The sequence below is a fragment of the Haliotis rufescens genome, unplaced genomic scaffold (genome assembly GCF_023055435.1).
Source record: "Haliotis rufescens isolate VD_foot unplaced genomic scaffold, xgHalRufe1.0.p SCAF_19, whole genome shotgun sequence".
NCBI classification, from domain to species: domain Eukaryota; kingdom Metazoa; phylum Mollusca; class Gastropoda; order Lepetellida; family Haliotidae; genus Haliotis; species Haliotis rufescens.
In genome coordinates this window covers 10,045,216-10,071,597 of record NW_025963879.1, presented here as the reverse complement: position 1 = coordinate 10,071,597, position 26,382 = coordinate 10,045,216, and the positions used below count along the sequence as shown (strand labels likewise).

General features: G+C 43.2%; 2 protein-coding genes across 2 annotated transcripts; one reads left to right on the top strand and one right to left on the bottom strand.

Moving 5' to 3' along the window:
• Positions 1 to 1,716: 1,716 nt before the first annotated feature.
• Positions 1,717 to 20,377, bottom strand: LOC124113343 (ganglioside-induced differentiation-associated protein 1-like). Its single transcript, XM_046473628.2, has 5 exons — positions 20,259 to 20,377; positions 15,305 to 15,500; positions 14,262 to 14,432; positions 13,486 to 13,686; positions 1,717 to 7,755 (listed from the first exon to the last, which is right to left on the bottom strand). Exons 1-5 carry the CDS (start codon positions 20,355 to 20,357, stop codon positions 7,430 to 7,432), a joined length of 993 nt encoding a protein of 330 aa, XP_046329584.1. The 5' UTR covers positions 20,358 to 20,377; the 3' UTR covers positions 1,717 to 7,429.
• Positions 20,378 to 20,619: 242 nt separating this feature from the next.
• On the top strand, positions 20,620 to 23,704 carry LOC124113344 (EKC/KEOPS complex subunit Tp53rk-like). The gene is made up of 2 exons (XM_046473629.1): positions 20,620 to 20,876; positions 23,037 to 23,704. Exons 1-2 carry the CDS (start codon positions 20,636 to 20,638, stop codon positions 23,525 to 23,527), a joined length of 732 nt encoding a protein of 243 aa, XP_046329585.1. The 5' UTR covers positions 20,620 to 20,635; the 3' UTR covers positions 23,528 to 23,704.
• The last annotated feature ends 2,678 nt before the right edge of the window (positions 23,705 to 26,382 follow it).

Here is a 26,382-nt window from a genome sequence, read left to right as displayed (position 1 = left end):
GAAACAACAACACCTCAGTTATCTGGTGTATCACATCTCCATGCTATTATGATCAACACACGGGACCAATTCACCACCACAGCTTCCACCATGTTGGAAGTGATGTTACCACCTCAATCTCCAATTTCTAACTTGGCTCATGACAGAAATTTGCTTTGAATGACTATTTTTAGCATCCTAATATTTATCATGGAGACATGATACACAGGATAATCGAGGATGCAAAAACAATCTTGTGAAGATTCTTTGATGCAATATATGTTCATTTAACAAAAAGGGAAATGAAACATATATGCATCTTACAAGATGACAATAACTTAATCTTTGCAAGAATATGAAAGAAGTAACAAACTGTAAAGTAAACAGCCATCTTTCAACTCATTTGGTAGGTTGACCCCTAAGGTAATCGGAACATCATGTGAAACACTGGCAGATATCTACAGTCGGCTAATCAAGTTCAAGTGACAACAGAGACAGAAGCAGATCATGACCTACAGTGGGCTCTAACTGCCACAAGTTGAAGTGACAACAGAGACAGAAGCAGATCACGACCTACAGTGGGCTCCAACTGCCACAAGTTGAAGTGACAACAGAGACAGAAGCAGATCACGACCTACAGTGGGCTCCAACTGCCTCAAGTTGAAGTGACAACAGAGACAGAAGCAGATCACGACCTACAGTGGGCTCCAACTGCCACAAGTTGGGGTGACAACAGAGACAGATGCAGATCACGACCTACAGTGGGCTCCAACTGCCTCAAGTTGGGGTGACAACAGAGACAGAAGCAGATCACGACCTACAGTGGGCTCCAACTGCCACAAGTTAAAGTGACAACAGAGACAGAAGCAGATCACGACCTACAGTGGGCTCCAACTGCCACAAGTTAAAGTGACAACAGAGACAGATGCAGATCACGACCTACAGTGGGCTCCAACTGCCACAAGTTAAAGTGACAACAGAGACAGAAGCAGATCACGACCTACAGTGGGCTCCAACTGCCACAAGTTAAAGTGACAACAGAGACAGAAGCAGATCAGGACCTACAGTGGGCTCCAACTGCCTCAAGTTGAAGTGACAACAGAGACAGATGCAGATCACGACCTACAGTGGGCTCCAACTGTAACAAGTTGAAGTGACAACAGAGACAGAAGCAGATCACGACCTACAGTGGGCTCCAACTGCCTCAAGTTGGGGTGACAACAGAGACAGAAGCAGATCACGACCTACAGTGGGCTCCAACTGCCTCAAGTTGAAGTGACAACAGAGACAGAAGCAGATCAGGACCTACAGTGGGCTCCAACTGCCTCAATTTGAAGTGACAACAGAGACAGAAGCAGATCACGACCTACAGTGGGCTCCAACTGCCACAAGTTGAAGTGACAACAGAGACAGATGCAGATCACGACCTACAGTGGGCTCCAACTGCCACAAGTTGGGGTGACAACAGAGACAGAAGCAGATCACGACCTACAGTGGGCTCCAACTGCAACAAGTTGGGGTGACAACTGAGACAGAAGCAGATCACGACCTACAGTGGGCTCCAACTGCCACAAGTTGGGGTGACAACAGAGACAGAAGCAGATCACGACCTACAGTGGGCTCCAACTGCAACAAGTTGAAGTGACAACAGAGACAGAAGCAGATCACGACCTACAGTGGGCTCCAACTGCCTCAAGTTGAAGTGACAACAGAGACAGATGCAGATCACGACCTACAGTGAGCTCCAACTGCCACAAGTTGGGGTGACAACAGAGACAGAAGCAGATCACGACCTACAGTGGGCTCCAACTGCAACAAGTTAAAGTGACAACAGAGACAGAAGCAGATCACGACCTACAGTGGGCTCCAACTGCAACAAGTTGAAGTGACAACAGAGACAGAAGCAGATCACGACCTACAGTGGGCTCCAACTGTAACAAGTTGAAGTGACAACAGAGACAGAAGCAGATCACGACCTACAGTGGGCTCCAACTGCCTCAAGTTGGGGTGACAACAGAGACAGAAGCAGATCACGACCTACAGTGGGCTCCAACTGCCTCAAGTTGAAGTGACAACAGAGACAGAAGCAGATCAGGACCTACAGTGGGCTCCAACTGCCTCAATTTGAAGTGACAACAGAGACAGAAGCAGATCACGACCTACAGTGGGCTCCAACTGCCACAAGTTGAAGTGACAACAGAGACAGATGCAGATCACGACCTACAGTGGGCTCCAACTGCCACAAGTTAAAGTGACAACAGAGACAGATGCAGATCACGACCTACAGTGGGCTCCAACTGCCACAAGTTAAAGTGACAACAGAGACAGAAGCAGATCACGACCTACAGTGGGCTCCAACTGCCACAAGTTAAAGTGACAACAGAGACAGAAGCAGATCAGGACCTACAGTGGGCTCCAACTGCCTCAAGTTGAAGTGACAACAGAGACAGATGCAGATCACGACCTACAGTGGGCTCCAACTGTAACAAGTTGAAGTGACAACAGAGACAGAAGCAGATCACGACCTACAGTGGGCTCCAACTGCCTCAAGTTGGGGTGACAACAGAGACAGAAGCAGATCACGACCTACAGTGGGCTCCAACTGCCTCAAGTTGAAGTGACAACAGAGACAGAAGCAGATTAGGACCTACAGTGGGCTCCAACTGCCTCAATTTGAAGTGACAACAGAGACAGAAGCAGATCACGACCTACAGTGGGCTCCAACTGCCACAAGTTGAAGTGACAACAGAGACAGATGCAGATCACGACCTACAGTGGGCTCCAACTGCCACAAGTTGGGGTGACAACAGAGACAGAAGCAGATCACGACCTACAGTGGGCTCCAACTGCAACAAGTTGGGGTGACAACTGAGACAGAAGCAGATCACGACCTACAGTGGGCTCCAACTGCCACAAGTTGGGGTGACAACAGAGACAGAAGCAGATCACGACCTACAGTGGGCTCCAACTGCAACAAGTTGAAGTGACAACAGAGACAGAAGCAGATCACGACCTACAGTGGGCTCCAACTGCCTCAAGTTGAAGTGACAACAGAGACAGATGCAGATCACGACCTACAGTGGGCTCCAACTGCCACAAGTTGGGGTGACAACAGAGACAGAAGCAGATCACGACCTACAGTGGGCTCCAACTGCAACAAGTTAAAGTGACAACAGAGACAGAAGCAGATCACGACCTACAGTGGGCTCCAACTGCAACAAGTTGAAGTGACAACAGAGACAGAAGCAGATCACGACCTACAGTGGGCTCCAACTGCCTCAAGTTGAAGTGACAACAGAGACAGAAGCAGATCATGACCTACAGTGGGCTCCAACTGCCACAAGTTGAAGTGACAACAGAGACAGATGCAGATCACGACCTACAGTGGGCTCCAACTGCCTCAAGTTGGGGTGACAACAGAGACAGAAGCAGATCATGACCTACAGTGGGCTCCAACTGCCACAAGTTGAAGTGACAACAGAGACAGAAGCAGATCACGACCTACAGTGGGCTCCAACTGCCACAAGTTGAAGTGACAACAGAGACAGAAGCAGATCACGACCTACAGTGGGCTCCAACTGCCACAAGTTGAAGTGACAACAGAGACAGAAGCAGATCACGACCTACAGTGGGCTCCAACTGCCACAAGTTGAAGTGACAACAGAGACAGAAGCAGATCACGACCTACAGTGGGCTCCAACTGCCACAAGTTGAAGTGACAACAGAGACAGAAGCAGATCACGACCTACAGTGGGCTCCAACTGCCTCAAGTTGGGGTGACAACAGAGACAGAAGCAGATCACGACCTACAGTGGGCTCCAACTGCCTCAAGTTGAAGTGACAACAGAGACAGATGCAGATCATGACCTACAGTGGGCTCCAACTGCCTCAAGTTGAAGTGACAACAGAGACAGAAGCAGATCACGACCTACAGTGGGCTCCAACTGCCTCAAGTTGAAGTGACAACAGAGACAGATGCAGATCACGACCTACAGTGGGCTCCAACTGCCTCAAGTTGAAGTGACAACAGAGACAGAAGCAGATCACGACCTACAGTGGGCTCCAACTGCCACAAGTTGAAGTGACAACAGAGACAGAAGCAGATCACGACCTACAGTGGGCTCCAACTGCCTCAAGTTGAAGTGACAACAGAGACAGAAGCAGATCACGACCTACAGTGGGCTCCAACTGCCACAAGTTGAATTGACAACAGAGACAGAAGCAGATCACGACCTACAGTGGGCTCCAACTGCCACAAGTTGAAGTGACAACAGAGACAGAAGCAGATCATGACCTACAGTGGGCTCCAACTGCCTCAAGTTGGGGTGACAACAGAGACAGAAGCAGATCACGACCTACAGTGGGCTCCAACTGCCACAAGTTGAATTGACAACAGAGACAGAAGCAGATCACGACCTACAGTTGGCTCCAACTGCCACAAGTTGAATTGACAACAGAGACAGAAGCAGATCACGACCTACAGTGGGCTCCAACTGCCACAAGTTGAAGTGACAACAGAGACAGAAGCAGATCACGACCTACAGTGGGCTCCAACTGCCTCAAGTTGAAGTGACAACAGAGACAGAAGCAGATCACAACCTACAGTGGTCTCCAACTGCCACAAGTTTGGGTGACAACAGAGACAGAAGCAGATCACGACCTACAGTGGGCTCCAACTGCCACAAATTGAAGTGACAACAGAGACAGAAGCAGATCACGACCTACAGTGGGCTCCAACTGCCTCAAGTTTGGGTGACAACAGAGACAGAAGCAGATCACGACCTACAGTGGGCTCCAACTGCCACAAGTTGGGGTGACAACAGAGACAGAAGCAGATCACGACCTACAGTGGGCTCCAACTGACTCAAGTTGGGGTGACAACAGAGACAGAAGCAGATCATGACCTACAGTGGGCTCCAACTGCCACCAGTTGGGTCGACAACAGAGACAGAAGCAGATCACGACCTACAGTGGGCTCCAACTGCCACAAGTTGAAGTGACAACAGAGACAGATGCAGATCACGACCTACAGTGGGCTCTAACTGCCACAAGTTGGGGTGACAACAGAGACAGAAGCAGATCACGACCTACAGTGGGCTCCAACTGCCACAAGTTGGGGTGACAACTGAGACAGAAGCAGATCAGGACCTACAGTGGGCTCCAACTGCCACAAGTTGGGGTGACAACAGAGACAGAAGCAGATCACGACCTACAGTGGGCTCCAACTGCCACAAGTTGGGGTGACAACAGAGACAGAAGCAGATCACGACCTACAGTGGGCTCCAACTGCCACAAGTTGAAGTGACAACAGAGACAGAAGCAGATCACGACCTACAGTGGGCTCCAACTGCCACAAGTTGAAGTGACAACAGAGACAGAAGCAGATCACGACCTACAGTGGGCTCCAACTGCCACAAGTTGAAGTGACAACAGAGACAGAAGCAGATCACGACCTACAGTGGGCTCCAACTGCCTCAAGTTGAATTGACAACAGAGACAGATGCAGATCACGACCTACAGTGGGCTCCAACTGCCACAAGTTGGGGTGACAACAGAGACAGAAGCAGATCACGACCTACAGTGGGCTCCAACTGCCTCAAGTTGGGGTGACAACAGAGACAGAAGCAGATCACGACCTACAGTGGACTCCAACTGCCACAAGTTGGGGTGACAACAGAGACAGAAGCAGATCACGACCTACAGTGGGCTCTAACTGCCTCAAGTTGGGGTGACAACAGAGACAGAAGCAGATCATGACCTACAGTGGGCTCCAACTGCCACAAGTTGGGGTGACAACAGAGACAGAAGCAGATCACGACCTACAGTGGGCTCCAACTGCCACAAGTTGAAGTGACAACAGAGACAGAAGCAGATCACGACCTACAGTGGGCTCCAACTGCCACAAAGTGAAGTGACAACAGAGACAGATGCAGATCACCACCTACAGTGGGCTCCAACTGCCACAAGTTGAAGTGACAACAGAGACAGAAGCAGATCATGACCTACAGTGGGCTCCAACTGCCACAAGTTGAATTGACAACAGAGACAGAAGCAGATCACGACCTACAGTGGGCTCCAACTGCCACAAGTTGAAGTGACAACAGAGACAGAAGCAGATCACGACCTTCAGTGGGCTCCAACTGCCACAAGTTGAAGTGACAACAGAGACAGAAGCAGATCACGACCTACAGTGGGCTCCAACTGCCACAAGTTGAAGTGACAACAGAGACAGATGCAGATCACGACCTACAGTGGACTCCAACTGCCACAAGTTGGGGTTACAACAGAGACAGAAGCAGATCACGACCTACAGTGGGCTCCAACTGCCTCAAGTTGAAGTGACAACAGAGACAGATGCAGATCACGACCTACAGTGGGCTCCAACTGCCACAAGTTGGGGTGACAACAGAGACAGATGCAGATCATGACCTACAGTGGGCTCCAAATGCCACAAGTTGAAGTGACAACAGAGACAGAAGCAGATCACGACCTACAGTGGGCTCCAACTGCCACAAGTTGAAGTGACAACAGAGACAGATGCAGATCACGACCTACAGTGGGCTCCAACTGCCTCAAGTCGAAGTGACAACAGAGACAGATGCAGATCACGACCTACAGTGGGCTCCAACTGCCTCAAGTCGAAGTGACAACAGAGACTGAAGCAGATCATGAGTTTGTTACAGTTGGCTATTGTTGTCTCCACTTTCAATTGATTAGAATTGCTAAAAGTGGATCTTTGATGGGAATTGCTAAACGTGGATCTTTGATTAGATATGCTAAAAGTGGATCATAGCATGTTTTTCAGAGGAGATGCATCAAACTGCTCCTTTCTGACAGTACACATAATGTACAGGGGCAATATGAGCCAGGCACTACCACACAACACACAGTAACTAGGACTTCTTCTGACACATGTACACAGAACCACACTGACATAGTCAACCATTCCACAAATACATCAGCCTAATACTTTTAACAAAGTAGTACTGGTCTTGGTAATGTAGTTTTACATACAAGCTTATTTGGAAATGATAAATCAAGTGTGAAGTGTTTTTGGTATTCTTCTCTCTTCATGTCCATGCACTGGTATCTAGGCAAGTACGATACAACACTGGTATTCTAAAAGGCCCACACTGACATTGGACCACAAACTATCGTCTGTTCCCAACTTTGTACACAGGCCCTTGACTTTAACTCCCTGCCGTGGCTTCATGACCAGGATACCGATTGAAACAAGGTATCTGTGGCTACATATGAAGGAATAAATAACTTACTTCAATTGCTTAGCATAAGAGAGAAAACAAATCAATCTTTGGTAAACAAAATATGCAATGAGATTCTTTAAGAAACATACTGTCACTATACAAATATGAAATGTGTTAGTTTCTATTGCACTGAGCTCTATGAAGTGACGGAAATGCTATTAGTATTACACTAATTCCAACATCCACTACTTCTGTATGGTCTTGACAAGCCAGGCCACAAGCCCCGCTGCTATGAGGACCCCGGCTGCTCCAAGCATGTAGGGGGCTGCAGCCTTCAAATCCTCCACCACCAGCGTCCACCGCAGGTCGTTGATCTCATACTGGATGCGCCTGAAGGTCGACCTCTTCTGGAACAGCTGGTAGTACTTGTGTATGTTGGGGCATGTCTTGGCTGGGAAGTACCGTGCCTCCATTCCCAGGAGTGACAGACGGGACAATAAAATAGTCAGCGAAATGTCGGCTGCTGTGATCATTTTCCCAAACAGCCATAACTCACCACTATCATCTGAACCTAAAATATGAAATAAATAATTTTGTGTCAACTCAAATGATTGCCTAAATAGTCTTCTTCAATGTTAAAATCCAGGGTAGAATAGGTCTTCAGCAACCCATGCTTACCGTAAGAGGCGACTATGCTTGTCATATGAGGCAACTAAGGGGTTCAGGTGGTCAGGCTCGCTGACTTGGTTGAGGCATGTCATCGTATCTCAATTGCGTGGATTGATGCTCATGATGTCAATCAGTGGGTTGTCTGGTCCAGACTTGATTATTTACAGACCACCGTCATATAGCTGGAGTATTGCTGAGTGCAGCGTTAAACAACAAACATACAAACAAATAAACAAACAATCAATGTTATGAGATGGCATGTATAAGTCTGACTGCTGGTCTGGTATAACTAGACCATATGATTTGAATGATGGACTATTTCAGATTTCTAATGCAGCAGTAACCAAGACAAAAAAGAACTGTTTGGGGGATACACACAAACCATATCTATGTCATATATGAGGGCTGGTAAAAAGATTCTAAGCCTGACTAACTTTCAACTATGGGCCTAAGTGAACTAATCAATGAAGTACATTGTTTGAGTATTTCAATGCAAGTGTACTTGGTCTGTTGAGGCCGTTTGTATATTAGTGACAGCCAGTTGAACGTGATAGGGGTCCAAATGGACACAGAAATGGAAAAGAACGAGTACCAATCAGTCATCAGTTTTTTACTTAAGAGAAAAGTACTCCCCATAAAATTCATGACCGCATGTCCCCAAGTGTATGGGGATAAGTGCCTTAGCTATTCCACTGTTAAACGTTGGGCAGCTATGTTAAAGGCTGGGCGAACAAGCCTTGGTGATGACCCTAGGTCTGGACGTCCCTCAACTTCCATTAATGAAGATTCAATCAAGGCGATAGAAAAACTTTTACTGTCATTTAGACGAATTAACATTGCTGAACTTGATGAAGACACAGGTCTTAGCCAAAGATCCATTGAAGCTATTATTCATGAACATTTACAGATGAACAAGATATCTGATTTGGGGTGCCAAAGTTTCTAAATTCTGATTTTAAGGAAAAAAGAACTTACATTGCCAGAAAAAAATTAGAGCTAACTGAGAAGGTTTAGTCAAATTCAAAAAGAGATTAGAAACGGGTGATGAAACATGGGTCTACCACTATGATCCTGAGTCAAAACGTCATTCCAAGGAATGGCACCATTCCACTTCTCCAGCACCAAAGAAATTCAAGTCTTCAAGATCATTGAAGAAAGTAAAGAAACTGGCCACTGTATTCTGGGATGCAAAGGGTGTGATCCTTGCTGATTACTTAGAAAGTCAAAGACGATTACCGGTGCCTACTATGCTGATTTGCTTCATTGCCTGAGAGATTTTATCACAGAAAAGCGGCGAGGAATGGCTACTGTGCAACAATGTGGGTTCGAAGAGCTTCTTCACCCTCCATACTCGCCCAACCTGGCACCAAGTGATTTCCACCTGTTTCCTAAACTGAAAAAAACCCTACATGGAAAGTGCTATGACGACAATGATGATGACCTCAAAGCTGCTGTGAATGGGTTTTTCAGGCAGGCTTCAGAAAACCTTTTCCTGAATGGAACTGAAAAGCTTCACTTTCAATATGAGAAGAGTATTGAGAAGCAGGGAGATTATGTTGAAAAATAAAATTAAAAACACTTTCACAATTGTTGGTTTTGTTTGAAAGGCTCAGAACTTGTTGACCAGCCCTTGAACATAATCAGCATTCAACCCTTTTCTTTTTTCAAATGAATAGAAATATATTTTGCTTATTTCCTTCAACTTCATTAATCATGACTGCCCTGATGAACAGACACATATGACAATGCTGCCGATGGCCACACTAATCACTGCCCTGATGAACAGACACATATCACAATGCTGCCAATAGCCACACTAATCACTGCCCTGATGAACAGACACATATCACAATGCTGCTGATAGCCACACTAATCACTGCCCTGATGAACAGACACATATCACAATGCTGCCAATAGCCACACTAATCACTGCCCTGATGAACAGACACATATGGCAATGCTGTCAATAGCCACACTAATCACTGCCCTGATGAACAGACACATATCACAATGCTGCCAATAGACACACTAATCACTGCCCTGGTGAACAGACACATATGACAATTCTGCCAATAGCCATACTCATCATTGCCCTGATGAACAGACACATATGACAATGCTGCTGATAGCCACACTAATCACTGCCCTGATGAACAGACACATATGACAATGCTGTCAATAGCCACACTAATCACTGCCCTGATGAACAGACACATATGACAATGCTGCCAATAGCCACACTAATCACTGCCCTGATGAACAGACACATATGACAATGCTGCCAATAGACACACTAATCACTGCCCTGATGAACAGACACATATGACAATGCTGCCAATAGCCACACTAATCACTGCCCTGATGAACAGACACATATGACAATGCTGCTGATAGCCACACTAATCACTGCCCTGATGAACAGACACATATCACAATGCTGCTGATAGCCACATTAATCACTGCCCTGGTGAACAGACACATATGACAATTCTGACAATAGCCACATTAATCACTGCCCTGATGAACAGACACATATGACAATGCTGCTGATAGCCACACTAATCACTGCCCTGATGAACAGACACATATGACAATGCTGTCAATAGCCACACTAATCACTGCCCTGATGAACAGACACATATGACAATGCTGCTAATAGCCACACTAATCACTGCCCTGATGAACAGACACATATGACAATGCTGCCAATAGACACACTAATCACTGCCCTGATGAACAGACACATATGACAATGCTGCCAATAGCCACACTAATCACTGCCCTAATGAACAGACACATATGACAATGCTGCCAATAGACACACTAATCACTGCCCTGATGAACAGACACATATGACAATGCTGCCAATAGCCACACTAATCACTGCCCTGATGAACAGACACATATGACAATGCTGCTGATAGCCACACTAATCACTGCCCTGATGAACAGACACATATGACAATGCTGCTGATAGCCACATTAATCACTGCCCTGGTGAACAGACACATATGACAATTCTGCCAATAGCCACAGTAATCACTGCCCTGATGAACAGACACATATCACAATGCTGCCAATAGCCACACTAATCACTGCCCTGATGAACAGACGCATATGACAATGCTGCTGATAGCCACATTAATCACTGCCCTGGTGAACAGACACATATGACAATTCTGCCAATAGACACACTAATCACTGCCCTGATGAACAGACACATATGGCAATGCTGCTGATAGCCACACTAATCACTGCCCTGATGAACAGACACATATGACAATGCTGCTGATAGCCACATTAATCACTGCCCTGGTGAACAGACACATATGACAATTCTGACAATAGCCACAATAATCACTGCCCTGATGAACAGACACATATGACAATGCTGCCAATAGCCACACTAATCACTGCCCTGATGAACAGACACATATGACAATGCTGTCAATAGCCACACTAATCACTGCCCTGGTGAACAGACACATATGACAATTCTGCCAATAGCCATACTCATCACTGCCCTGATGAACAGACACATATGACAATGCTGCTGATAGCCACACTAATCACTGCCCTGATGAACAGACACATATGACAATGCTGCCAATAGCCACACTAATCACTGCCCTGATGAACAGACACATATGACAATGCTGCCAATAGACACACTAATCACTGCCCTGATGAACAGACACATATGACATTGCTGCCAATAGACACACTAATCACTGCCCTGATGAACAGACACATATGACAATGCTGCCAATAGAGATACTAATCACTGCCCTGATGAACAGACACATATCACAATGCTGTCAATAGCCACACTAATCACTGCCCTGATGAACAGACACATATGACAATGCTGCTGGTAGGCACACTAATCACTGCCCTGATGAACAGACACATATGACAATGCTGCTGATAGCCACATTAATCACTGCCCTGGTGAACAGACACATATGACAATTCTGCCAATAGCCACACTAATCACTGCCCTGATGAACAGACACATATGACAATGCTGCCGATGGCCACACTAATCACTGCCCTGATGAACAGACACATATCACAATGCTGCCAATAGCCACACTAATCACTGCCCTGGTGAACAGACACATATGACAATTCTGCCAATAGCCATACTCATCACTGCCCTGATGAACAGACACATATGACAATGCTGCTGATAGCCACACTAATCACTGCCCTGATGAACAGACACATATGACAATGCTGCCAATAGCCACACTAATCACTGCCCTGATGAACAGACACATATGACAATGCTGCCAATAGACACACTAATCACTGCCCTGATGAACAGACACATATGACATTGCTGCCAATAGACACACTAATCACTGCCCTGATGAACAGACACATATGACAATGCTGCCAATAGAGATACTAATCACTGCCCTGATGAACAGACACATATCACAATGCTGTCAATAGCCACACTAATCACTGCCCTGATGAACAGACACATATGACAATGCTGCTGGTAGGCACACTAATCACTGCCCTGATGAACAGACACATATGACAATGCTGCTGATAGCCACATTAATCACTGCCCTGGTGAACAGACACATATGACAATTCTGCCAATAGCCACACTAATCACTGCCCTGATGAACAGACACATATGACAATGCTGCCAATAGACACACTAATCACTGCCCTGATGAACACACATATGACAATTCTGCCAATAGACACACTAATCACTGCCCTGATGAACAGACACATATGGCAATGCTGCTGATAGCCACACTAATCACTGCCCTGATGAACAGACACATATCACAATGCTGCTGATAGCCACACTAATCACTGCCCTGATGAACAGACACATATGCCAATTCTGCTAATAGCCACATTAATCACTGCCCTGATGAACAGGGCAACGTGACTCACTAATCACTGCCCTGATAAACAGACACATATGACTAGGGCAATGTGACTCACTAATCACTGCCCTGATAAACAGACACATATGACTAGGGCAATGTGACTCACTAATCACTGCCCTGATGAATGGACATATATGACTAGGGCAAAGTGACTCACTAATCACTGCCCTGATAAACAGCCACATATGACTAGGGCAATGTGACTCACTAATCACTGCCCTGATGAACAGGCACATATGACTAGGGCAATGTGACTCACTAATCACTGCCCTGATAAACAGACACATATGACTAGGGCAATGTGACTCACTAATCACTGCCCTGATAAACAGACACATATGACTAGAGCAACGTGACTCACTAATCACTGCCCTGATAAACAGGCACATATGACTAGGGCAATGTGACTCACTAATCACAGCCCTGATAAACAGCCACATATGACTAAGGCAATGCGACTCACTAATCACTGCCCTGATAAACAGACACATATGACTAGGGCAATGTGACTCACTAATCACTGCCCTGATAAACAGACACATATGACTAGAGCAACGTGACTCACTGCTTCCCATGCTAATGGAACAGGGCCACCAATACCAAACATATTTGGCATTTACCAATCTTTTTCAGAAGTATACATTCTAGTTGTATTGACAATCTTCTCTAGACAACTGGAGATGGAAGACATGAGCAGTTGGATCCTTCACCTTCTTTTGTTCTCCTCAGCAATATCTCAATGTCTGAGAAAATGTTGTCCAGTTGATCCAGTTGTCCTTTCACCTTCTCTTCATCAGTGATGATGTCATATTTTTGGGCAGCTGTCTGACTCTTGGCAAGGTAGCCATCGCGTAGACTGGGATGTCTTGTTGCTTTGTGGGTCAAATAACAGAGACGTTTGGCAAAGTTTTCTGAAGACAAGAAACAAACACAAGAACTGATGACAATGTTGGACAATAACATATTCAATTTCAAAGCCCCAATTTCACCTTTCAAATCTCCTATATATTGACACAGTGCAGGTGTAACATCATGACACACCAAGCGTTATGATAAGGGTAAACTGAATTCAAACTTCCTAGCAGCAAATCTTTCAAATACACAACTCTGCACTACATGTTACAAACCTAAGACCACTGCAGTACCAGTCCCACCTGCAGATATTTCTCTGAGTTTTTTTATATTGTGATTAGTTAGTGGCTGGCCCCGTGAAGATCCCGGGTAGAATAGGTCTTCAGCAACCCATACTTGCCGTAAAAGGCGACTATGCTTGTCGTAAGAGGCGACTTACAGGAATGGTTGGTCAGGCTCGCTGACTTGGTTGATGCATGTCATTGTGTCCCAATTACGTGGATCGATGCTTGTGATGTCAATCACTGGATTTTCTGGTCCAGACTCGATTATTTCCAGACCGCCGTCAAATAGCTGGAATATTGCTGAGTGCGACGTTAATCAACAAACAAACAGAAAGTTAGTGGCTGGCTACCTCTCATGCTCCTCTGTACTGCGAAGGGCAGCCGGCAACCGGATGCTGACAAGTGGGGGTGGAAGATGATGCCGTATGTGATGACGTCCACAGGAATTCCCGTCAGCTGTTCTCGCACGGATGCTACTGACTGACCCAGGGAGGTCTTGAGGTCAGGGACGAGGGTAGGACCTGACGCAGGCAATATCCAAAGGAGGATCTAACAAGTTACTAAATTTGACGTAGTTAGTATGGCAAACCTCATCCTGTAAATTGTTACAAACATATACATACAGTCAAGTCTCGTTAATCCGACAATAGGCTTTATCTGATACTAATGATGGGAACCATTTTAAATCAGTGCTTTTTAGACCCCTTAATCCGACAGTCTCGCACTGCCCACTCCGACACACCTAATTTGCAATGAATTACTGGAATCACTCATAAATCAGTCTAGTTAACCTGACACAGTGATCAGCGCACTCCGTGGTCATATGCCCACGAGTACACAGCCCGTGTTTTGATGCGAGATGAGTCGGCTAGTGGCTGCACATTGGCTGCTGCTGCAGAAATAAACTTGCTTAACAATAAACAATTAATACTTTAAATAAACAAAACAGTATGAATCACATGCTTAGATTACCTCAATCTCATTAAGTTAAGATACAAGTTCTTGCTACCACTGACGACATCCCATTACAGATCCCTTTAGAACGACCTTTCGCGAACTTTGACCGACCAATTAAATGACTAACTGGAAGTCGACATTAGCCACTAAGAAAGCATCTTTCTTGATCTTTGCGGCACTAGTTTCAAACTGGCGATTTCCATTCCAGACTATGCTTTCAAAGTATTTTGAATCAGTCATACAGCCCATAACAGTAGTTTCATGTTAAGCTTCAAAGTTTGCATGATTAGATTAGATTAAATAGAAAACAATGGCCATTATGGTCAGGCTACAATCTATTGAAACTTGTAACCTTTAACATGTCTTGTCTTGTAGACTAGAAGGTTTGGGGCATATACTGAATGATTTGTAAACACAAACCAGGAAAGGGCATTACCTGTGTCGGACATCATGTCGATATAATCAATGATTTCTTCTGGGTTGTTGATGATCTTTGCCCCATCCTTCAACACCGGCACATGGACGCCATCAGGGTTTAGTCGGACATACCATGGCTCCATGTGCTGACCATGGAACAAACTCACAAGCTTGGGTTTGAACTGGACATTCTTTTCATAGAGCGCCAACAGCACCTGCAACATACACAGCAACCGTAGTGACACCTACATCAAGCCTGTATCACATACTCACATGAACAGCGTCACATTGTCATGCATGATGGCACTGAATTAACAGTTTACTTCTTGTGGTATTATAATACTGAATATTGCAAACATTGGCTTTATACTTATTCACAGTTTGAAAAATATAACCATAAATGTCTGCTGACCTGAGGGAACAGTCTTAACCTACTTGAATACTGGCCAAGAACACATTCAAGCACAAAAGATTCTTTAGTTGATTGCAATTAGATGCAAAAAGTACCGTAAGCTACATTGGTAACAAAACTTTTTGTTTGTTTGCTGGAACATGTTGATCTATCTCTGAAATTAAGGGGGGCTTGGATGGTGATTTAAAGAAATGATTCCTGTCAGACATAAAAAATTCACAGTGCAAAATGATAGGGCAATCATAGTCATAGCAATGTCCATTACAATGTTTACATTCTTAGGACACTTTAGCTCTTGATCCGATTTTAATACAGAGTTGCAGGGGTTGTCTACAATGTGGATAGAGATGAAATACATTATGAAAACATGCATATGAATTTTATAGTACCGTGAGAAATGTGGTCTCTATGGTCTCTAGCTAGTATTACTATGAGCATATAGTTATTAGTATTTTCAGTATGGGCTTTAAGGATTATATTTGAAGAGGTGATACTACACCCTTAAGATCTTAAGTATGTTATGCTTGGGTCAGTCACTACCCCATTGTTTCAGCCAGGGCAAATGTTCCGGTTGAGTAGCTGACCCTATTGTTCTCCTTTGGGTTAACTTTGCATGCATTTTAATGCTCACTTGCACCTCAGACACTACACTGACAAGTCACAGATGACAGCAAGTTGACACATTTTGAAGACTTACTTACAAGGTATGTTTACAACTAAATGCTTTATCTTTTCATAACTAAGAATATATAAATAGGTGTAAATTTAACAAAGATATGTTCTATGATGTGTGAGAAATTAGTGAATGGCTGATCCTATGAAGCTTTTATCATGTATATGGTAAATGTATTGTAAATGTGTGGACATTTAATGCAGCGCTGGGATGTTGGGTATTTTAGGGTATTTTATGAGTGCTGGGATGTTGGGTATTTTAACGGTTTTATGATAGTGCTGGGATGTTGGGTATTTTGGGGTATTTTATGATAGTGCTGGGATGTTGGGTATTTTAGGGTATTTTATAATAGTGCTGGGATGTTGGGTATTTTATGATAGTGCTGGGATGTTGGGTATTTTAGGGTGTTTTATGATAGTGCTGGGATGTTGGGTATTTTGGGGTATTTTATGATAGTGCTGGGATGTTGGGTATTTTAAGGTGTTTTATGATAGTGCTGGGATGTTGGGTATTTTAAGGTGTTTTATGATAGTGCTGGGATGTTGGGTATTTTAGGGTGTTTTATGATAGTGCTGGGATGTTGGGTATTTTAGGGTGTTTTATGATAGTGCTGGGATGTTGGGTATTTTAGGGTGTTTATGATAGTGCTGGGATGTTGGGTATTTTAAGGTGTTTTATGATAGTGCTGGGATGTTGGGTATTTTAGGGTATTTTATGATAGTGCTGGGATGTTGGGTATTTTGGGGTATTTTATGATAGTGCTGGGATGTTGGGTATTTTAGGGTGTTTTATGATAGTGCTGGGATGTTGGGTATTTTAAGGTGTTTTATGATAGTGCTGGGATGTTGGGTATTTTAGGTTGTTTTATGATAGTGCTGGGATGTTGGGTATTTTAGGGTATTTTATGATAGTGCTGGGATGTTGGGTATTTTAAGGTGTTTTATGATAGTGCTGGGATGTTGGGTATTTTAGGGTATTTTATGATAGTGCTGGGATGTTGGGTATTTTAAGGTGTTTTATAATAGTGCTGGGTTGTTGGGTATTTTAAGGTGTTTTATGATAGTGCTGGGATGTTGGGTATTTTCAGGTGTTTTATGATAGTGCTGGGATGTTGGGTATTTTAGGTTGTTTTATGATAGTGCTGGGATGTTGGGTATTTTAGGGTGTTTTATGATAATGCTGGGATGTTGGGTATTTTAGGGTGTTTTATGATAGTGCCGGGATGTTGGGTATTTTAGGGTGTTTTATGATAGTGCTGGGATGTTGGGTATTTTAGGGTATTTTATGATAGTGCTGAGATGTTGGGTATTTTAGGGTATTTTATGATAGTGCTTGGATGTTTGGTATTTTAGGGTGTTTTATGATAGTGCTGGGATGTTTGGTATTTTAGGGTGTTTTATGATAGTGCTGGGATGTTGGGTATTTTCAGGTGTTTCATGATAGTGCTGGGATGTTGGGTATTTTCAGGTGTTTTATGATAGTGCTGGGATGTTGGGTATTTTAGGGTGTTTTATGATAGTGCTGGGATGTTGGGTATTTTAGGGTATTTTATGATAGTGCTTGGATGTTGGGTATTTTATGATAGTGTTATGTTCAGATCTGTATAATAAATATAAAATTAGGTTTATCTGTTTACTACGTTTTTGCATGCAGTAAGAAGTGTAGATTTAGTACTTATTTGCATAACCTCTATATCTGTAATGAGTGTAATTCCAAGTTGGTCTATCTTGATTGCTATAATTCAAAGCTCATGTGAAGTAATGCCGGTGTTATATTTAGATGCAGCAATGATTTATTTACTGATGCATTTATGTATGGAATTGGTATCAAAGTAACCATAGGTAAGACTTCCACCCATATCCCCCCTAAAAAATTATATCGTTAAAAGTATTAAGCTGCAATGCATACATATATAACTTTTGGAGAAGGGATACGGGCGGAAGTCTTTCCAGGAATTATATTCTCACCGAGTGTTATCATGTATTATAAATACACATCGGTTACTACTGAGTTATTAGTCAATGGAATTCACACCAGTTGCCTTGTTGACGTTATTCAGTAAGGTACAAATTTTCTCAATTTTTGTTGGCTGTGTAGTAGCCACTGCACATGTCCATAAAGATAAACGGGTTATAGCGAAAACAGCACCTCAGCAAAAGGTCACCGGGTGAAAACTGCACCGATTGGCGAAAACGGCACCTCGACTCAAGCGGAAATGGCTACTATTGCCTGGCGAAAATGGCACCTTATTTTTTTTACCTTGGTCAAATAAATGATATTAAACTTACATTGTAACTTGCAATGAGATGTTAAAACAAGTTTACATTAGAAATTAGCCTCTACTCCAACTATAATCCAACTTAGCTTATACGCAGCTCAACTTATTGTGAAAACATAACATGCTTTGAAGAAAAATAATAGAATTTAACTCACATCATCTCTTACAAACACAAATAATTGTGAAATTGAGAAATAAAACAAGTAAAAAATTAGCCCCATACTCCAATTTTCTAGCCGACTCTGATTGGGAGGCGCAGTTAACTTATTGTGAAAACACTATACGCTTTGAAGTTTTAAGTACCTTTACTCAATTTAAGCTGAAACTGTATTTAAGAGGCCTAACATGGTGCTGTCAGATCACAATTATTCACAATGGCCTTTCGATGTGTTGCATGCGAGAAGAATGTCAGAAAAAATCAACATGCTGTATCATGTGATAACTGTGACCAGTGGACCCATCATGTATGTGGAACCGGACTTTCTGTGGCCCGTTATAGAGAAATTTGCCGGACTGAGGAAGACTTCCCTTTCCGCTGTTCAATAAGATAGTTCAATAAGGGATGTCATCATGCTGGAGCCCCCATCTGCCGACATACCAGAGAATGTCTACACTTTGGTTGGGTGTCCCTGGGAATATACAGATTGATTCCAGAGCTGTTCAAAGAGGCCAGTCTGTTGCCTCTGCAGTCAAGACTCATTCAGGAGGGACGACTCAGGGCGTATGTGCGCAAATCTTCCACATCTCGTCAAGAGGAGATTTTTGACATATGGCGACGATACAAAGATGGAGACCTCTCCCTGAGCCAAGTACTCTCACAATGTTTGATTGTACATGGGCCAATATTGTGAACACAATGAAGATGATGTTGGACATGCTGACAATTAGAAGAAAACTGAAGAACTGTATATCATGTATATATGAACATATGTACTCATCTGTGAAAACAGGAAATACCATGTAAATACATCAAATACCATGTAAAGAAACCATATATCATGTATATATTACTACAAAAAATCGTTATCGCTATTAAAAATTTCGCCCAACACATAGTTGCCGTTTTCACCAAATGTGGTGCTGTTTTCTCCAGAGAAATCGGGGATGTTTTGCTGAGGTGCTGTTTTAGCCTGCAAGATAAACAACTGGGTGCTGATCACTTGGCATACAAGCACTTTCTTAAATCATTTGACATTGCTCCCCTTGGCCATGGTGGTAAGGTGCTGGATTATTAGATTAATTTGTTGAAAATTCAGAACTAACCCTCGGGATTCTGAAGGGGGTGGCTGATCAGAAAGGGGTAACTCACTAATAATCGTAAAGGGGGGTCCAAGGTATAAGGATAGAGTTTGGGGTAACCTACCCCAACCATAAGGATCGAAGAGGCACGCGAGATCTGAGAAGCAAGAGCTGCAGTGGGCAGCCTGCGAAATTTAGCACTATACGCTGTGCCCGGGAAAGTGTTGCCTGAAACTATACTTGAATTTCCGAAATGTTTCACAAATAATGACATTGACAGGCAGGCGACAGGTGTCTGACAGATGCTTCGTATGACATTTTAAACCATATACCAACCCATAATAAGAGAACTGGCTACTCATAGTACTCACCTTCTGTGATGAGAAGGATGTTGGAAAATAAAAGCATGTTATGTTTTGAGAATCAATATCGCTGGACAAATCTGTACTGCCTTGAGATTTACCCTCCATAATGACATGTGAATGTTCAAATTACCTCCCCTGAAAGATTCTCTGTTGATGGAAATACAAATAGATATAGGGAGTCTTCGTTGTCCATTGATTTCTGTTTGAGTATTAGAATGTAGACATTTTCACAAATATAATGCTTGCAAATATTTGTTATTGTTTTTATTTAAATGTTACGCATCAGTTACGAATGTATCTACCCATTAGAGATTTATTTAGTATGAAAATAAATTCCATACAACTAGCTTCCCCCTTGTTTAAAACTTTATCCCGGAAGTTGCATGTGGTGGTGGTCGCCGCGCTATCCATTTAGTCAATATTTAATTACATTGATCGAAATGGACAGAAAACTTGTGCAACAAGGAGCTGAAGCAAGGCTGTATAGCGGCTCGTTTTATGGACGACCATGTATGGTTAAGGAACGATTTTCAAAGTCTTACCGACACCCAACTCTGGATAAGTCTCTGACTAGTCAGAGAATTAAGGGCGAAGTTCGAGCTATGTTGCGATGTAGAACACATGGTAGGTCCCGTTAAAGTGGTTGCCAGTTTGATTTGTAGTCACATTGAATAATGGGCAACAATGCAGTTTACCGGGCGCAGCCCGAGCTCTACCATCCGCTCAATTACCGCGCTATAGTGCCACCGCTGCCTCGTTATACCGTTACCGTGCCTCACGCTCTGGTGACTCTCGCTTCACGATCCAACACCCGTTTTCGGTCTTAGGGAAACTCACACATCTTTACAATCAAACACCCGTTCTCGGTCTTAGGGAAACTTACACATCTTTACGATCAAACACCCGTTCTAGGGCTTAGGGAAACTTACACAACTTCACGATCCAACACCCGTTTTTCGGTCTTAGGGAAACTTACATGTCTTTACGATCCTAAACCCCTTTTCGGTCATTAGGGTCAGCTGGCTTTGGGCATGGGTTAGCCATAAATTCTTACCTTTTCAAGCGTTAATCCAGTTAATCCCATTGGTCGGTCATGTTGTCATAAACAATTGCGGGTGTGGTTTCAAGAAAAGATGAATGGGAGAGCGGGCAGTGACGTCACACGCATGCGCAATTCATTGTTTACTGAATTACGCATGCATGTCAATGGGGATTCTAATGACCTGTTAAACGAGCACTGATTACATGTGATAGTGCCTGTGGTCCAGTGGTAGAGCGTCGGCTAATTAACGCATTAATTAGCAGAGCCGGTGAGCCGCCGAAGCACGTTCGGGCCTCCACAGCGCTAATTGGATCTGAAAAAGTGCGCCCGGTAAAGTGCACTACTCCCGAATAATTTTGTGTTCGTCATTATCTTATAGTCATACCTGACCCATACCCCCTTTACTGCAAAATCGTAGCTATGTACAGCTCTGCTTTTACTATGTGACATCCAGTGTTCGCTAAATAATACATAGCTACGATTCTCGTCTTCATAAGTTTCTACTATTGTCGGAAGCTGATATTTAACCGTCCCGCTCCGCCAGAGTGCAATTTGCAGAATACAATCAATGTCAGTAGCTCAAAACAGTCATATCCTTTATGTGTTCAATAGGCAATTCTGTTTAGTTGGATCTTCAAAATGATGTAGCCTAGATATTGTGTCATGATGGTCTGTGTACTGATGCAGCAACTGAGTTCATTAATTAATGTCACATACATTTAACGATGACCCAAGTTTACCATACTGTCTCTGTGCTGTAGTGGGACCGACTGTCTCTTTTCGCGGTCTCTCGAGTAACTGTATTGATGTTATTGTTGACGTCTGAGACCACATTACTAACAACACTGTTGTGTGGCAGTCTTCTGCTACCCCCACTAGCTGGTATAGTCCTCCCCATTGGTTCTCACCAACTTTCACGGAGGACTTTTAGAGCACTGGCATATGATGGGCTGTTAAATCGTTGATCAGATTTGTGAATATAATTGCTCATATTGTCTCCAATATAATACCTCCTACCGGAGATCAACAGTTTATATCTCATCAGTAGCTTGATGTCTTTCCCACAGTTTCTTCTAGTTCTTTTCAGATTAGCGTCGACAGTGTCCAGCTTAACACTGATTGCGGTCAGCTTGGTATCCATTGTGCCTAGACTCTGGGTTCATTGTTGAATGTGATGAACCATGCTCGTGAGGTGCCGCATCTGATCAAACACATTTTAGCCATGACGGATTTGTTCCTTCATGAGTTTTCTGACTGTTAGTGACTTCATTGACAACCTCTGTGGGTTGGTTATACCCTTGCAAAGTGTTGTACTCCATTGTAGCTTTCTTTGTACTTTGGCTGATATAGTTTGAGAGCTCCGCACGGACACATCCTCTCACCTCAACGACCAAAGCTCACAATAAAGTCACATATTACAATACCTCACTTATTTCGTATGGGGATTCCAGGTCAGAATAGATATCAGTACCTCCTGCTTATCGTAATATCTGACTGAAGTAGGGATACTGTGGTGGTGATGGTGTGGATTTGTGCTCATGCTTTCAGTCACTGGATTGTCTGATCCATATTTGCTTATTTACTGGTCACCATGCCATTTATATGGCTGAAATAATGCTGACTATGGCATTATTCAAAGACTCACTTTGGCTTATAATGTGAAATTCAGATCTGTCATAACTATTGATATTCCTCTATGTTTAGCACTGTGAAGGATACTGTGATTATTTGTGTATATCCAGGCATTCCCACACCGACTGTATACATGGTGGATCAGGAATCTAGCAGCATCTACATGGAGCTGATAGAAGACTCCATGACAGTCCGGCAACACATTGCAGACACACAGCAGCAGTACCCTGAGGATGCTGTGGAGAGACTGCAACCAATAGCTGCTGAGATAGGAAAACTACTTGGGAAGATGCACAGCAATAACATTGTTCATGGAGACCTGACAACATCAAACATGCTTCTGAAGGGCTGGGTTGACGAAAGACCTGTAATTGTACTTATTGACTTTGGTCTCAGTCATTTTGAAAATCTTGCTGAAGATAAAGGTGTGGATTTGTATGTACTAGAGAGAGCTCTGCTCAGCACACATCCTGGCACTGAGGACTTGTTTGACACTGTCCTGAAATATTATTCCGCGACAAATAAAAAAGAGGCTGTCGAGGTCATGAAAAAGTTGGAAGAAGTTCGGATGAGGGGCCGGAAGCGGACCATGGTTGGATAAATGTCAAGATATGTTTGAACAATATCGATTATTCTAAAATTCTTGTATGTATAAAGTTACAAAGCTTTGTTAGTGGTATGTCATTGAGATCAGTGTATGTGAAATCTTGATAAAGATGCTGTGGTTGTGAGTCGTTTATTCCACCAATATGAGTAAATAATGTTTGTATCCCCTGAACATGTACTATTCATTTTACTTGTTATTCCTTTTCATATCAGTAGAATAGCTAACAATAGTAAAAGAATGTACAGGAAGATGATAATTAATGTCATAAAGTCTTCAGCAAGCCATGCTTGTAAGAGGCGACAAACGGGATCAGGTGGTCAGGCTTGCAGACTCAATGCGTGACATTGTCTCCCAAATTGCGTGGATCGATGATCATGATTTTCACTGGATTTTCTGGTCCAGACTCAATTATTTACAGACTGCCATCATATTGCTGAGTGCAATGTTAAAACAACAGACCATGCCTACACTGTGAGACTGGGGTGTCCTACAGTGCAACAACATATCCATAATATCTCAATTAAACATACTCTACAAAGGAAAAGTTATATATTGGTAATTACAAACCTTACCACAATTACATAAATAGATAATAGCTGAGACTTTACTGCAGATATACAAACATCTTAAACTAAGCTGATTTATGTTTGTGCAGAGAGATTTTGCAACATGAAGGGACAGACACATGTACTACATTTTAACTATCCTACCCACTAATCATACAAGTTAATCAGGGTATTGCAGACACTGAATGTACATCTGCTGCAACAGCTCACCTCCTGCTGAAAGGATGAGCTGTAGGGGGATGTCAAGTACCATGATGGGACCTAGGATGATAAGGATAATCCTTCTTAGGTGGTTCCTCTATCTCAAACCTAGACGTAGGAAGTGGATCCCAGTTCCCCATAGTTAACTCCTGTACCTCTCTAGTTAGGGTTGGTGGTACTCTATGGTCTGTTCCTTTATTCAAGCTCTGGGGTGAGTAGGATCCCTGTAGGGTACCTCCTTGGGGTGCAGTCACTTCCTGTGGGGTAAATGACACATTACCTGGGGGTCTGTTCTTGGGGTGCAGTCACTTCCTGAGGGGTAAATGACACATTACTTAAGGGTTTGTTCTTGGGGTGCAGTCACTTCCTGAGGGGTAATTGACACATTACTTAGGGGTCTGTTCTTGGGGTGCAGTCACTTCCTGAGGGGTAAATGAGACATTACTTAGGGGTCTGTTCTTTGGGAAACTGTTGAACTGGGATGATGGACTGCTGCACATTTGCTGTTTCCTGCTGCTTCATCTTATCTGTAACATCACTCTGCAATTGTTGGATGGCAGCAGTCAGATTATCAATATCTCTCTTAGTCAATCTCTCTCGGAAGCCATCTTAGCATTATTCCCAGTTGAAGCAAGGCAGATATCTTGACTCCATCAAAAGAGGACATCCTACTTATGGCCAGACCCATTCTTCAATGATGGCCTAGGACCACTCCACAACAAGACAAAATATGATAAATAAAAAGAGTTACTTTAGTTTAAGGCAGCATTGAACAGTGTTCCAGTGATATCTTGGCGTACAAAAGAAACATCACAAGTAGAAGTGTACATATACTTGTATATATTATATGGTGCATGACAAGTCAAAAGTACAATACTTACAACCTAAGGAAGTAACTAAATCCTCAGTGAACATATATGCACAAGAAACAGGGAAAGGGTAGGGGATATTAACAACAATGTGAAATGTTAAAAGAAAGTGCAGTATTCTGCCTTCACACTGTCCATAAATAAATACATGTTTAGCTGATATATATACAAAAGTAATTGTTTAATTAAACCAAAGGTCAGAAAATACTAGAACAGAAAATATAAACTAACTCAATACCCTTATATCAATTAACAAAGAACTGAGGATAAACTAAATTTATCAAAACTGAACTAAACACATGAAATCCCAGGAGCCGGTAGCTACATAGACTCTACCACCAGGAAACCGACAAGTAGCTGACACAAGTCTTCTGTAATACAGACATTATACTGAACTGGCGCCAGGTAAGTTTACAAAATATAATTAAACTGAAATGGTAGCTAGCAAGGATATAACACAATGAAATAACCATACATGATGGGGACTCACGTGATCAGGAAGGCCATGCTTAGTAGAAATATCCAGTATTTGGAAAAGTCCCAATAACCAATGAACGTGACTGACAAAGAGTCCCGTCCAAGAAAACATCAGAAGCGAATGTTGTTGGCGCACGATCCGTGCCGTCCCTCCCACCACGGCTTTATACACATTGCAGATAAACACAAAATGGCACTCTCGTCTCTACATAGCCCATGTTACAAACCGTGCAGAGTCTTTGTTCTCCGGGTACGTGTCCATATCTATCTGGCTCAATAGATAACTAATGACTAACGGGATCGGGGGGTCAAGCTCGCTGACTTGGTTGATACATGTCATCGTATTCCAACTGTTTAGATCGATGCTCATGATGTCAATCACTGGATTGTCTGGTCCAGACTCGATTATTTACAGACCGCCGTCATGTAGCTGGAATATTGCTGAGTGCAGCGTCAAACAGCAAACAAACTAACGTGAGCTACAGCGTAAATGTGCAATAACAAACTCGAATTTATATATTTTTACTGCATTTATATAAGGCTCAACATTTGAACTCAGAATTTGATTCTTAAACATCTTAAAACTACCTCACACCTCAGCATGCCAGACCGGTTGGTGGGTGACATTTAATCTACAAATAAATTTTGCTATAGAAAAATCCTGGTTTTCTCAAGTAAATCCAAACTATTTACAAAGGAGGGACTTTTTCTTTGATGCCCAGTTGGTTTTGCCATT